This window comes from Callorhinus ursinus, unplaced genomic scaffold, assembly GCF_003265705.2.
Source record: "Callorhinus ursinus isolate GAN/ISIS: 27379988/994484 unplaced genomic scaffold, GSC_fseal_2.0 scaffold4, whole genome shotgun sequence".
In the NCBI taxonomy this organism is placed as follows: Eukaryota; Metazoa; Chordata; class Mammalia; order Carnivora; family Otariidae; genus Callorhinus; species Callorhinus ursinus.
The window spans coordinates 122,754,807-122,770,511 of NW_027397066.1; the positions used below are offsets into that span (position 1 = coordinate 122,754,807).

At 38.9% G+C, this 15,705-nt stretch overlaps 1 protein-coding gene across 3 annotated transcripts in view; it reads right to left on the bottom strand.

The window, feature by feature from the left end:
• TTC29 (tetratricopeptide repeat domain 29) overlaps window positions 1–13,732 on the bottom strand; it is a 246,768-nt gene extending 233,036 nt beyond the window's left edge. The window contains exons 1-4 of one of the 3 annotated variants that reach the window (XR_012378039.1): window positions 13,611–13,732; window positions 12,848–12,971; window positions 7,628–7,725; window positions 5,739–5,822 (exon numbers count right to left, since the gene is read on the bottom strand). Coding sequence is in view for 2 of the 3 variants with exons in the window: in XM_073892328.1 (XP_073748429.1) it covers window positions 5,739–5,822; window positions 7,628–7,719 (176 nt within the window). In the remaining variant the exon portion in view is untranslated. The remainder of the gene's footprint in view (window positions 1–5,738; window positions 5,823–7,627; window positions 7,726–12,847; window positions 12,972–13,610) is intronic. The other 2 variants (XM_073892328.1, XM_073892327.1) reach the window with 2 other exon arrangements.
• Between the last annotated feature and the right edge of the window lie 1,973 nt (window positions 13,733–15,705).

The window sequence follows — 15,705 nt, forward strand, 5'->3', positions numbered from 1 at the left end:
TTTTTTTTAAGTTCCTTCAAACTACATTTTTTAAATTCATAAATTTTAAACCGTATTCATATCAATATTCTTTTTTTAAAAAATTATGGTAAAAAAAGTGTTTTCTTTCCTAGTTTCATATCCTAGAGATCTGCTGTGGAAGACAATACTAGAATTTAAATAAGTAAATAAATGAAAATAAATAAAAAGAAAGGTACCCCCTCCTCTCTTCCTATCACTATTCTCTGCTATTGCTTAATTTTTTGTATTCATGAGAAGGTAAGGAATAATCACCTCTCCATTTCAGAACATCAAAATCCTGTCTCTCTTTCTCAAGTCAGAAAGACCTTGAAATGCAGTCGGCTACCCAGAAGGAAAGAGGGGCAGCTTCCTTTCCCTCTCTTCCCTGCCTGTTTCTCTTAGTCAGGCAAGCATTTATTCTGCAATTGTCCATTTCAGAAAGTTAATTTGCAAAACTCCATACAGAATTTCACTTATTACTTTACAAGAGAGCAAAATGTTTTGAAGAGAAAATAAAACGATTTCACAAAATTATTTAAAAGTAAACAAGATCAATGAAGCAGAGGAACAGCACACCGGAAGGAACCTAAATTCCCATAGGGTTATTGTGAAATATATCTTGAATAAAAGTCTTCACCCCCTTATATATACTCTGATTACCTGGCCACTGTACAGATCCAGGTGCTAAATGTGCTTGGAACAAGAGTATCTGTGGTTCCTAAAAGCACCCTTGGAAAACAATTTTGAAATAAACTCAAGATGAAAACTTACATTGGCAAAATGCTTTAACTGCCTAAGTATAAATCAGTTCAAAATAAGGAAGGGGAGAAAGGCTTTAAAAGACATGAAAATAAATGGCTCTCTTTTTCTTTACAACCCAAACTCATTGAATATGGTAACTGACAGTTCTAATTGCCACTGTGCTGACAAAGTGATGCTTCGCACCCTTCAGCTGATGATGCCGAAAGGTGCTCTGCAAGAAAGCAGTATCTTAGAGATGCACACAGTTTTGAACTAAATCTATTCTTCCACATAATAGAACGTGATATCTGAAGCAGAAAATAATACCGAGCAGATTAGCATTCTCTGTCCCTTGATGATTTTGTTTATTTGTATCCTCATATACATAGCTGAACTATAAAAACTGCCCCCCAGAAATTTTTATTTGAATCTACAAATGATACTTTCATTACTTAGGTACTCAAAGCAATTACAATATGATAATAAGAGATACTTTCAATCCTTTTAAAAAATACTATATTCTGACAATATAAGACAGAATAAAAAACAAAGTACAAAACCACAGCAAGATCTTTTTTAGTTGTCAAAAGTCAGTCAAGCACTATCGATGAACTATTTGAAGATTTATCTAAGAAAGTCAAATTGTCAGTGTCAATTATATTTTACGTGAGTACAAAATGTGGGGGGAAATGTACCTAGTAGGCACTCAAATAACCCAGTCACTTAAAAAGTAATGAAGCAAACTGAAATTCTTTTGTAAATGTAGGTAATAAAAAACCCAGAAGCCCTTTGCTTTTGAACTACTTTACCCATTCCAAAGTAAAATGATCCCCCATCAATGGATTTGGACATTCCAGGAACAACTATTCTAGCTTGTCCTGCTCAATTACTCGTTTAAATTTTATACCCCTACTTGCATACATAATACACTTTAAGCTGCTTTGATTCAATATTCAAACCAGTCACCTACAACACGGACTTGAAAATATTGTAACCAAAGAATAGTCACAGCAAGAAACCTATTTCATGGTGTCAATCTGACGTTTATTTCACTCATTCATTCATTTAACTTGCAGGTGTTGATCTCTGACCACGTGCCAGGGCACACAGGGACACGCTTCTGTTCCTGTGCAGATCCATTCGGCCGGGGATGAAGACAGTCGACTTACAGATGCCCAGTGCAAGAGGGGGGCCAAGTTATAGCAGAAACAGAGCCAGATGATTTGGCTGAGAGTAAGCAGAGGTGGGGTGAAGGCTACTGGATTATGAGGTCAGGGAATGGCAGACTGAAGAGGTCACATTCAAGGTGACTGACACCTGCAGGACAAGAAAGTGTCAGCAATAAGGCCACAATGAGGAGTGAGTGGTGGGGAAAATGTGAGATAAAGTCAGAGAGGTCAGGGAAGTCCAAATCATGCACAGTAAAGTCCAAACCATGATAAACCTTGCAGTTTATCATAAAAACAATGGAAAGCTCTCAGAGGGTTTTAAGCAGGTGAGTGTCATGATCTAATTTTTTTCAAAAGATGACTCTGGAGGCTGAATTTTGGCAGAATTAGAGGGGATATGAGAAGAGCAGTTGGGAGACTATTCAAGTGATCTTGACAAGGGATGATGGTGGCTATGCAATGAAGAGAAGTAGATGAACACAGGATATATTTAGGAGTTATAGCTGATAGGACATAGTGATGGATTAGATGGGGGAGGGTGGTAAAGTCAGGGTGCAACTCAAGGCTGCCTTGGTGCCATTTACTGAACTGAGGAAAGACTGTGGGGAATTATTTGGTAGGGGAGCTGAGGGAAAGTAGGGGTAAATCAAGAGTCTAGTTTGTGGCCAGATTAATTTTAGAATGTCTATTAAGTACCCAAGTGGGTATGTAAAAAGTTGGGATATAAAAATTGGGAGCTCAATGGAGAGCTCAGGGCTAGATTTATAAATGAGAGTCATCAGGGTATTGCAGTACTTAAGACTGGATCCAGGGAGAGTGCTGCTGGAATAGAGGCCCTAAGACTCAGTCCTCGGACAACCCACCATTGATAGTTTGAAAAGAGAACTTTTCGAAGGACGTCTGAAAGGAGACTAAGGTGGCAGAGTCAGAGTCTGGAGGAAAACCACAGAACATGGCATCCTGGAAGCCACAAGTGCAGAGTGACCAATGAGAGAGTGCTCAACTCTATCAAATGTTGTGAAGACATCAAGTAAGATTAGGACAGAAACATGATCAGTATATGTGGTAAAAATGGAGGATGTCGGTCCCTGTCAACAGAGAGATTTCTGTGACTTCTGGGGCTGGACACCTATTTAGCGTCCATCGATGCAAGAATGGGAGCAAATACTGAGAGTGCTTCTGGGTGCTGTGAAGGGCAGAGAAAAATGGGAGAGAACCTGGGTGGGGGGGGCGCAGATAAGAAGTCAAGGACTAAAGGAGATATGAATGCTAGTGAGACTGGTCCAGTGGAAAGGGCAAAGGATCATGTAGAAGAAAAGTATGTTTAAATGCAGGAGAAAGTCTTGGAACAAGTAAGAGGGGATGGTACCCAGAGCACAAGCATCATCCTTAGATTAGAATAGGAACTCTTCACCAATTATGATAGAAGGAAAGTCACAGATTGTGAATTTACATATAAGTAAATTGGTGTATTTTGGGTTAGATGATGAGGGGTTTGGGGACTAGACAGAGAGCACATACATATTATGGGATAGCAAAGCTAGTGGGTATCAATTACATAATGAATATATATATAACCATCTTACCATCTTTATATATATACATATATATCTTCACATATATATATAATATATATATTATCATCTTAAGAATAAAGCAGTATATAGAGAGACTTAAAGATATATCTTAGATACTGATTTTGTCTGGTTGAAAATTTGATTCATCAATTTCTCCCGCTTTTATACTGAGGATCTGTGAAGTACTAGTTTGGTAACTTTATAATGCCACCAAACAGAAAGCCAAACTCAAAATCTGTCTTCCATGGCAGGTATCATCCTACCACCTTAGTTTTCTCTGATTTCCTCTAGACCCCGAGGCTACACTTCACAATACAATCAGCACTCATTCATTCCATATTTGTTTCCTGTTCGTAAATCTTATTGTCTCAAATTGAGACAAAGATGGGGCCACATATTACAATAAGATATCACTGTCTCTCCCACTGTGAAAAACCTAGTATTAGATATAAAGTAGGCACTTAAATGCTTGCTGACCAATTTATCTTTTTAGAGTTGACTAACAAAAAGTTTTACATAGCAATTCCTTGGTTAACAGAATATGCATAATTCCTCATGGCACCTGCTAAGTATTGCCGAGAGTGCTGAAATTATTCATCAGTTTTCTCCTTTACCTGCTATTCAATTAGTCTGTCTGTGGCAAAGTCTAGAATATATATCAATCAAAAGCAGAAGAGTGAGCTAAGTATAAGCTATCTTCCTATTAAGGTTTGCATCCACTATGCTAGCTTTGGCCTAAAAAATTACTCAGCTGCAGGAAACTTTAAGGAGAATGCAATCATAAGGTTGGAGAATTACCCGGTGCTACTTGTTTTCTGTAGCATATTATGGATTTAAAATCAATTTGGTAATATCCTTAAAGAAAAAAAATATTAAGAGAACACTCATCAGCAAAGCCTATTTTGCATTGCTTTAGATCAAAGTTTTCTTCAATGCCAACTGAAAGTTTAGCAGATTTTAAGTGCTGTATATGGATTTCTAGCTTGTTAAAATATGTGAAGCGTAAATTTAATTCCAAATTTAATTCCTAATTGTTAAGCCAATGATAGATATTTGGATATTATTATATTTAAATCAGATTGAAAATATCACTTATATATATTTTTCTTTTAAGTAATTGTATTATCAAACAATATTAACCTTTAATTTTATCCAACAGGTTACCATGGAAAGTTAATAAATTAACAATCAGAACAGCACTTAACCAAAGCTCCCAGATACTACACATGGCAGCCAATAGTGTTCCAAGGGAGACAGTGATTACAGGTATTGTAAAATTTTGTCACTCTATAAAATAAAGTAGGTACTGACAGAATGAACTATTCCATTTTTCCATGTTATATGCAAATTGACAAAGATAATATCTAATAAAATGAAACATATCAAGAGACTTGGAATTTTAGACTCTATGAAAAACTATACCAAAAATATTAAGAAAACTCTTTCAGTGGACTCCCATAGCACTAGACAATACCAATTGAGAGGATGTTTTAAAAACATTTATTGCATAAAATATTTTAATTGAATCACTTAATGAGTTCCATAAGATGCACGTGTATTTATAATATTTCTGTTTTTCAACACTTGCATCTAAAGATCTGATGATAACATGGTCACCAACTCTATAGCTAAGAAATATTAAATCTGTTTAGCTATTATTTTAGGTTTTTATTCATTTCTCACTAACTTACACAGATTTTTATAGTTTTTACTTAAACCACAAATCAGTTTCTAACTGAAAAAATGGCAAAGTTTATATTGTTCATTGATAAAATAAATCCAGACAATTGAGAATTATTTAAAAAGCAACCGATAAACTATGATCCCAGTCATTCTTTTTTGTGGGTTTTGGTGGGGGGAGGAACATACATTAGTATAGAATTTTTGTTTTAAATCACTAGGAAAAAAAGATAAGATCTTTCTCTAAAAGCAAAATTTCTCCCCCATGAAGCCAATACACCTTAAAATGGAAGTCAATAAGCAATTAATGGCACAGACTTAACTAAAATGTTGCAAACGTGATAGTATAATATCTTGGTAAATATGAGACTTTTGAAAGCCATAAAATTAAAGACTTTGTTATGTGTAAGTTCAATAGACATGACTTATCACTATTTAATATGAGCTTTAATTTTTAAATGCCATGTTCCAATGAAAAAGTGTACTGCACAGGAAAATTGAAATTTCAATAAAGAATCCAGACAAAAGAAACAAACTTTATATTAAAGTACCTTTAAGAGGTTATACTTACGCAGCAACCTCCTCTTTTGACAATCCTTTGAAATTCACCTCGAGGTAATGATCTATGTCATCTTTTTCTTTGATCAATTGAGACCTGAATGAAATGGAAAGAAATAATAAAGCACTGCTTTATCAAGTTAGTTGAAAAGCTCCCAAACATATAAAATGCCACCAGGAGAAGAGAAATATTGAAGGTGTAATACTGTATATAATAAATGTTCTACAATGGCTACAGAGATAGCTGTTGATTAGCAATTTCCAAATTTTCATTATCTTGAATGTTAAGAGAGAAGGAAGAATCTTAAACTCAGTGTGCAAACAAATAAAACACCAACATACTAAAATAATCAGCATTCTTAAGAAAAATGGAGTTTTCTCCTCAAAGATTATGAGCTCTTCCATTTTGCTTGTGTTGCTTCACATTATAACTTTGCAATACAGAAGTCATATTCTGTTTGGCCCAGGATTTTGAACTAAGAACACCTGCTTGATACAAACATACAAAATTTATTTGTTCCAAACAGTACCAAATTTTGCTCCGAAATGTTGTTTGAGTGGGTTTTTTAGTCACACACAAAATTCAAGTTATTACTCAAAAAGTGATTTGAAAAAGACTTTACTGAGAAATCTATTACACTGGTAGTGTATTTATTCTCCACCCTCCCTTGCACCTCTATAAAACAAGCACACCCCTAACATCTCCTAACAGTGGGAGTACGGGACTAAACAAGCATCTGTTTTTATCCAGAAACTAATGGAAAATCTTGATACAAACCTTTGCCTTAAATGGTTATGAAAAAAGTGGGTTTGTTTCCCATAAAATGAATACAAGAAATAGTGTTCTGTAAAATCCATCTTATTTTAGGGATGTGAGACTGGGCTGCATTTTTTGCTGGTGTTGAAAAGAAAATGGAATCTCAAGCGTCATAAAAGGCAGAAAGAACAAGTTTTTCAGACTTTGTAAATACTCCACATTATTCAAAAGTAAAATTGAAAATAAGGATATATGTAAATCCTGAATTATGCATGTATTAAAAAATCTGTTTTTTAAATTTTCTGAGAAGAAACTTTGATTTGCTGTTATAAGGGAACTTCCATGTTGTTTTAACTGTATTCATTTATTTTGGTCCAGGGACTTTGGTCTTTCCCAGAAATACTAAGAATAAAGTATGATCCTTCTCAAAACATAATAGTCTCATAATACTTTGATCATTATGCCTTTTCTGAAGTGGAAATTTTGCATATAAAGAAAATAAACCTACATATGCAAATTTATTTATATCAATAAATAATATATGCATCACTATAACTCAATAAAACCATAAATAGCAATTTCTAAGTAAAACAATCCTCATTAATACTTATGACAAAATACATTGTTCTCTTCTACAGTTTCCGGGCTGCAACTCCAGGACCTGGGCAGCTGTTTAGTGTGGCAGCAGAGTGATGATGCATTTTTAGCCCCAGGATCATTTCAGTACCTAAACCTGGCCTGCCAACTTACCCTAGTAGTGAGACTGTGTCCGCCTTCCTCCAAACAGAAATTAGCACTCTAGACCTTGCGGATTAGAAGCTGTACACCTTTCACGCCTAAAGCCTCTGCTTTCAATTCTCCACTAATGTTTTTAAAAGGAAATATATCTCCAAAGTTTTACAGGACCATGATATAATTAGAATAGGTAATAAAAAAATCAAATGAGTACTAGCTTGCTAAATAAATAAATTCTTTATATCTCAATGAGGTTCATTGATCCTCTGGAAATAGCAAATTTGAATATTCTGAATATAACAATATACTCTTGTCTTTGAACAATTTTGTTTTCTGAGATGTGCTATTGACATTTCTTACTGCAAGAAATTCATTCTGTAGGAAAAGAAATGAAAACTAGGGTCACGTACCTTGGAATTGTGCCGGGGGAACATGGCAGCTTCTGTCTGGCTAAAGAGGTAAGCTTTGGGCGTGTCATGGGCAGTGGGGGCAGGGTGGTCATTCTAGACTACAAACAACAACAACAACAACAGTATTTTAAAGAATGAATTTTTCAAAGAGTCCTTTAAGACATTATTAGAGATCCACAGTCTGTCATCTGAGCTGAGAATACCTCTGTGTGTAGAGCTATACCTCTATTATTCAGGAATGATACTCAGTGAGTGAATTCTGCAGGTTGCTTCTCGTTATTTTCTTCTACCATCTGCCTTTTGGCCAATTTATTACTTGTCTGCATCTCTACCACCAAATGGATGAGGAGAAAATCTGATAAATGAATTGAAGATTCAGACGATCAGGAGCTTTGGTATGAATTTTGTTAACAGACATGGTTGCAATTAAAGAGAGAAGATTTTTAGGACAGCTATGGACTTCAAATGCTCATGCTTTGCTTTCCTGTTACAATCAATAATTGAAAATTGCTCATACTTTGCTGCTTTCTAAAAACTTTCTTCCTCACAAATAAAGGCTTTTCCTTAGAAGTGATGGATGCTGAGACTGATTCTCAACAAGCAGACAGCTGCCCCAAGAGACACAGAGCTACCCTAGTACAACAAATCACTTCAAAGTACAGAGGTCCAGAAAAGATTGTTTAAAACAACAATCATTTTATTATCTGTCACACTTTTTGTGGGACAGGAATTAGGACAGGGTACAACAGGATGGCTTTTCTCTAGACCATGATGACTGAGCCTCTTCTGGGAAGACTCAGAAGCTTGGGGGTAACTCAATGGTGAGGGGGCCAGGAATCATCTGTAGGTGTCTTACCTCATATATCTGATAGTCAATACTATTAGCTGGGAACTTAACTGGGCTGTTTGCTAGAACATTACATGTGGCTACCCATATGGCTTGGGCTCCCTCACAGCATGGCAGCCTCAGCTTTCTCTTGTGGCAGCTCAGTGCTCCAAAGGCAAATATGCCAAAGAAAAGCCAGGTGGAAACTATATCCACTTTCAGAGTCCAGCCTTGGAAGTCACATAGCATCCCTTCTACTGTGATAAAAAACCTATTCATAGTCAAGGCTAACGAACATCGATTCACCTACTGATGGGAGAGCATCAACTTCACATTGTATGAAGAGAATATGGGATGGGGGATATTGTTGTGGCCATCTTGAGGAAATGCAATGTGTCACACTGGGGAAGGTAACTGAGCAATAATGAAGGTGGGTCTATAAAATCAAATTATCTAGGGGAGTTGGTTAAGCACCTGCTTTCGGCTCAGATCATGGTCCCGGGGTCCTGGGATCGAGCCGCATGTCAGGCTCCCTCCCCTGTGGGAAGTCTGCTTCTCCCACTGCCTCTGCTCTTTCCCTCTGTTCCTGGTCTCTCTCTCACTCTCTCAGATAAATAAATAAAATCTTTTAAAAAATAAAAATAAAATGAAATTATCTAAAATTTACCTTAAATAGGAAGAAGTGTGGACATGTCTGTCACATGCTGCAAGGGCTTTCAGATACAAAAGAAAGAACACTTCTACTCTTAGAGAGGCATCAAAAAGGCCAGAGCCTCTTGATTCCACCACCATGTCCACCAGGTTTGACCTCTACCCTTAGCCTCACCAAGCAATTGAAAGGTCTGTGTTAGGTTTTAAATCACTTACTTCCAATGTTTACTACCTGTGTGACTCAGGGTAAAGCACTAACCACCTGGGCCTTGAATATGTTTAACAGATATTTATTGAGATACTACTTGGTGCCAGGTCCTGGACTAAGTGCTGAAGATACAGCAGTGAACAAAAAGATGAAAATCTCTGATCTCAGAAAATTTACATTACAGGTTGGATGTGGGGTAAAGACAGATAACACACAAATATGCAAAATATATACAATGTCAGATGATGATAAGATCTACAGCAAAAAATAAAATTACCCAAATGCTCACCAGTAGTGAAGGCATAAATAAGAGCAGGATGAGATAAACTCAAAGAAGTTAAAGAAAAATTTGGGAGTATTCCAGTGGTGTAGGGTCTTGAAGATAACTGTAAAAACTGATTTTTACTCTGATAAAGTTAAGAATCCACTGGAGGATTTTGAGCATGGGAGTGACTTGACCTGACTTGCGCCTTGACAAGTTCACTCTGGTTTCTCTTTTGAGCTTAGACTGTAGGGGAAGGAAGGCAGACAAGAGAGAGGCCAGCTGGGAGGTTGTTATGAAATCTGAGTGAAAGAGGACGGTTGCTTAGATAGAGATGGAGGTGGACAGATGTGGTCAGACCTGAGGTTGAGCCAGCTGTGGACAGTCAAGGTACCATATTCTTCTTCCAGGCCATGCGGGAGGGGTATGGAAGAACAATAAGACTCAAGGGAAAACCTTTTGAAATCCAGCATAGAAACAGACCGTCTTGTGTTTCCAAATAAAAGATTATTATGAAAATAATTTTTTACATAATTAAAGAGAAAATTCTAATGCGGATCAGTGTCATGTTTTACACACCATGGAATCCTAATATTACCCAGATTATCAGGGCATGATATGATCCATGAAACAATGTCCACTTATTTTTATATAGTTATAGCTAAAGCACACTGTCTCAACAGCAAATGTTAGTCCTCTCCTACTTTGTAACTTCATCATATAGTGACTTCTTTTGTAACTTAAAAAAAAATCTGTTTTTCTAATCAGATGTCATATTAACTAGTTGAGTTACCTGGAAACCAGAACTTACTAAATGACAACTTTATGCAGAACATATGGTAAGAAGTTACAGAAACATAAAGATAGATCTCACATACAGGCTTGAAAGGATACCAAAGGCTCTCCCAAACCCACCTCCCATGAGCCTATTTCAGAGAAGCTATGAAGAATCTATGTTCCAGAGTCCTCTGATGTTACAGAGTAAATCTGCGCCATCTCAGTTCTTAACCTCATCTGTCTAGCCCTACTGGATTTCTAAACGGATGAAAGAAAACAATGACTGTGTTTGCTTCAGTTGGGACATTTCATCCTCTATAAATTAAGACTGTTGTGAGAGCCCCACTTTGCTTACCAAGGGCATTGTGGCAGAGGTGATCTCTACATAATTACAAGAGCCCTTGAAAGGTTTACCAAGCAGCTTCAAAATGAGGACACAGTACTTGTAATTTCTCTAAGTCCTAGAAGGACGGAGCTGCTTGTAGACAGAAAGAGGGACCAAACCCCAGAGCTCGATCCAGCCAACAAGGTGTATAAAAGCACCCCCACAAGTTGGGGTATGTGATGTAAATGTACCCTTTTTGATGTTAACTTGGGTTAGACAATTTTTGCTAGAAAATATAAGCATCTAATGAAATCAAATGCAAATGTTATACATGGAGAGGAACATGTCTTCTTTGTCACACACATGAACTGTGATTTTTTTTTCAATATCTGAAGTCGTTTCCTACCATTAAAGTTTCAGCTGCCAGTTGCTTCATTTTGCTCTCCTCTGATCTGAGAACATTAGCAGCAGGAACACCTTTACTCTTAAAATTTAGTTTAACGTAAGTATTGCAAGCCCTGCTGGCAAGCCTCAAGGCACAAACTCCGAATTGGGGAGGGGGGTGGTCAGAACTGAATGATAAAATGGAAAAAAAGTTATTAACTGAATGTTGGAATAAATAGCTCTCAACCAATCTATGTTGGAAAGTTTAAGCTCAGAGTTAGGGTAGAAGTTGAGCAGGCTCCCTCCCTGCTTTAAACCGCACATCCCACCTTGCTTATGCCTGCTGGGAAAAGAGATTTTGTCTTTCACAATTGATACATGGCCACCCAAAGGTATTTTGTTTTTACACAATAGATAATGTGTGAACTGAATTTTATGGCACATAATATTTGAAATGCATCAAATACTTAGAGGGATCTTGCAACAAATTATTATTTTTAATCTAAGTAATCACCATCTCTTATTTATGCTGAATTTTCTTTAAGTAAGAAGTTGGTGCATTCTAGCATATAGAAGCAGCCAAGAGGAAAATAGGTGAGAAAAAAGGCAAGCATGCTTAGGGTCCTATCATTTTAGGCTTCAATTATAGCTGTAGAGTAAAGAAAGCCTTTTGCTCTTTGTTAATATGAGTTGTATCACTTCCCTGGTGTCGGCCAGGCAGTGTTCCCAGCTCCTAGGTGAGCTCCAACATGGGAAATGGGATTAATGCTTTGGGGTGACTGTCCCAGGCCTGAAGCAGAAATGGAACACATCCTCAACAATGGCGCTGCATCAGGGTTCTCCTGGCTCAAGCCCACAGAGGAAATCACACAAGATGGGTGCTACTGAAGGAGGAGAAGGGTTCAGAGCCAGGTGAGTGGAGATAGAAAATGAGAGGTACCTCTCTGGCTGGTACCAAAACCAGCCTAGCCCTGGGAGCTGAGGGGGTAGCAGTCTGTGAGGAGGACCCAGAGGCAGCTCCCCCAGTACCAGCAAGTGGGCGGAGCTACATGTGGCACCAAGAATGCTAAGCGGAAGATCAAAAGGCTGCCTGAAGCCATTCCACTGTTGGTATTCAGAAGAGATTTGGTGGATTCTTTGATCTGCTGGTTGGCTCTTGTATCACGGTTTGGCCCCCACATGCAAAGACAAATGAGAATGGAGAAATACAGGATGAAAGGTTTAAGAGTGCTGGGTCAGGCTGAATGTGTCCCATGGTGAGAGTTTAAATTTTTGGCCCCCAAGTAAAATTCTTCAAAGAGTAATCCTCCCGCCCACTATCCTCAGAGATGCCCTCATCAGGAAACACAGAGGAAGGGGTAGGCCTAGCACTGTGTAGACAGAGGCTACTAGGGGAGTGACTATGTCCGAGGCTGACTACTGTCTCTAGAATTCAATCACTGTGGCATGTGAGAAAGCCAATAAACCACAGGAGACAAATTTATTATTTGTCATCAAGAGAGCTCAGAATAAATGATTTTACTATCACCAACAAAATCATTTATAAGAGAACTGTTCACATTATCACCATAAGCTCTTTTACTATGATAGATTAAAGAAAACTACAGAAGAAATATCCATAATTATGGTCCTGAAAAGAGTAAAAAGAAAAAAATCACATAAAAAAGTTTAAAGAGTTGCTAAATGTTTATCCCTTGAATCATAATTTTTAGACCATTTGAGCACACAGTGGTAGGTAATTAGATAGGTTAAGGAAAATAAACAGAAATCATACATTTTCTACTAACCTACATTTATTGATGGTTAAATTAAAATATAAAGCAGGAAAAGTGTTGAAAGCAGGCCCTGGTTCAATTGACTTACTTTTGGAGAGTACTGCTGAAGGTCTCTTCAAGGCTTATGGACTTCAGCCTGAATGAAGGTCAGTAATAATAATAGTAGCAAAGGAGAGAAGAAAAAAGTTAAAAATTAGTTAGTAGAATAACTCCTCTTCCTGTCCCAAATTGTGAAATAAGATTTCTTCATACAAATAATACCAAGTACCTAGTATGTGTTTAAATGTACTTTTTTTTTAAAAGTCCAAACTGTAATCTCTACTAATCACTAATTCAGTGAAATGCCAGTACATCCGAATTATGTATATGTACTGTTATATTCCAATACGAATGTGACCTTAGGGATAACAACTTGATCTCTCCAACTTATGAGACATGAAGTTATCTTTACCCAAACCAAGGGCATCGCAGTTCCCTTTCTGCTCTGCCTAACTCTAGCCAGGACTAATAATTTATCCCTCCGCCTGTTTATTTTCCCACTGCCCTCAGAGGGTCAGGTGACCTGGGAGGCAGGAAAAGCGCCTTTCCCGGCTCCTACTTCTCTTCATTTCTTGAGGTAAACGGCGAGGACCCCTGCTCACGAAACTTAGGACGGAGTCTACAGACTGATGGGGGCAGGTCAGCCGGGGTCGGACGGGACTGCGTGGAAGAACGGCCCGCCCCTCCCAGGAACCGCGCAAGTCCTGCCCCGAGCTTCGCCCCTGCCGTCACGAACCTCGGTGGACTGGCCCGTGGAACAATTCTGGTTTTCCGTTCCGCCGAAGTGTGTCCCCCACCAGTGGCAAAGTGCCGGGCGCCGCTGCTGCCCCCTCCTCCCGGGGTAGTTCGGGGACCTGGCGCCGAGAGAGGGGACGCGGGAGCGTCGCCCGGGTTACTGAGGGGGCGGAGCAGGCCGGGGGGGCGGGGCTAGGCTGAACCGGGGCTCGGGATTGGGACAGCTCTCGATTCCTTGGGTACGGGGGCGGAACCTAGCGGGAGCGGAACCTAGCGGGGGCGGAACCTAGCGGGGGCGGAACCTAGCGGGGGCGGAACCTAGCGGGAGCAGAGCCTACTGAGGGCTGAGTGCGACTCCAGACCTAGCAGGCTTTTCAAACAGGGCGGCTTTCAAAAGTTAGACCGCTTTCAGAAATTAGTTCAACTGACCCACGGGTCTCCAATTTGCCAACCTGAATCATTTCCTTCATGGCACCGCCTTCTTAATATTTTGCTACATTTCCCTGTTGTCCACGGGGCTGATGGAAAAGTGCTCAGCTTGGTTTTGTGACCCCAGTGGCTTGATGCCCCTTTATGCAGCTAGAAAAGTCAATTCTTTTCCTTCTTCCTCAGCCTCTGTTGCAATCAGACCCATCTTTTCCCTGCCCTCCATAAATATTTTTCCCAATCCTGTCTCCAGGAGGATAACCCAATTTTGAGTTGTGGTGAGCTAAAAACTCAAGATCTTTTTCATCGAATCTTCTTGCATCCTGTCTTTCTATTACTTTTAAATTCTTACCTGAAACTCAGGTTTATATTTACATTGACTAAATGTCAGCGTATTAATCTCAACCCATCATTCCATCCCATCTTTCACATGGAAGTGCAAAGAAGTGAGCTTTCTGGCCCATTCTCTCATATGTATAGAGGGCAAGAGAGTGAGAATTGTTGCTTATTACTTCTCAAATACAGATGTGCTGGAAAGTGAGGCTTTTATTCAGTGCCTACTGGCACACACTGTAGGAAAGCGAACCATCAATATTGCTCACACCAGTCGTTCTCTTAGCCACAAATTGATTCTATTCGGAGTGCAAATATAACCATAACCACACTTTTCACTCCAACATCTAATTTGCTGTACCGACATATGAAATTATTTCCACCAAGTAACTTGACATCATACAGGCAACTGACCACCATGACTACCCATAACTGGGCTCCACATGATCCTACACAGCAGTAAGGCCTGTTCTAGCCTCATGAATTCGGCTCCCAGTTTTCAAACATCACCTTAACACAGCTCCACTGTGACCTGTATGAATTTTGTTCCAGCCCTTGCTGCCTTGTTTGTTTAGAGGTTTGTGAATTCCATGCACCTTCTTTCTTACATGAGGCCCTCCCTAGTTTGGCTTTCTAGGTGGCATCTTCTTGCCTCTTTGCATTTATTCCTCTGCTTGCTGCTTTTTCACTGGCAGTTCCTTGACTCATTCTCTTTCTCCTTTGCTTGGTATAATATTGCCTAGAGCTAGGGAATTCAGTTAGAGAACTTTGTTTGCAAGTGACAGAAAACCTCAAACTGGCTTAAGCGAAAAAGGAACCTGATTATTTCCTACAACCAGAGGATGCCAGCTTCAGCTGCCACTTTACCTATACATTCAGGGTCTTCTGAAAACTTTCAGGACTCTAGAGCACCCCCCACCTTTCAGCGCACAGAATTAATCTCTCCCTCTCTCTACAGCTTCCTCTTAGACCGATTTTATGATATGCCTATCACTTTGCATGGATCTTGGTTTATAGGAGTTAATCTCTTCTGAAAGACTGTGAGCTTTTTGAAAGCAGAGACTGTTTTATTTTTCTCTGAATCCCCTGGAATAGTACAGGGATTAGTATACAGCATATGTTCAAAAATGTTTATCGAATTAACTGAATGAATGCCAGGATGGGTAGAGGCTCCTCAAGCTGATTCTTCCATATGTACTTCTTCTCATTGCTTCCTCTCCCACCTCCACCTAGAGTTGGTGAGGTGAGAGAGGATACAGTTATAGCTTGAATGCTAATGCTGACCTGATAAGATCTAGAGTGCCCCCTTCTGATCTTTGCTCTGGAGAAAAGGTTTT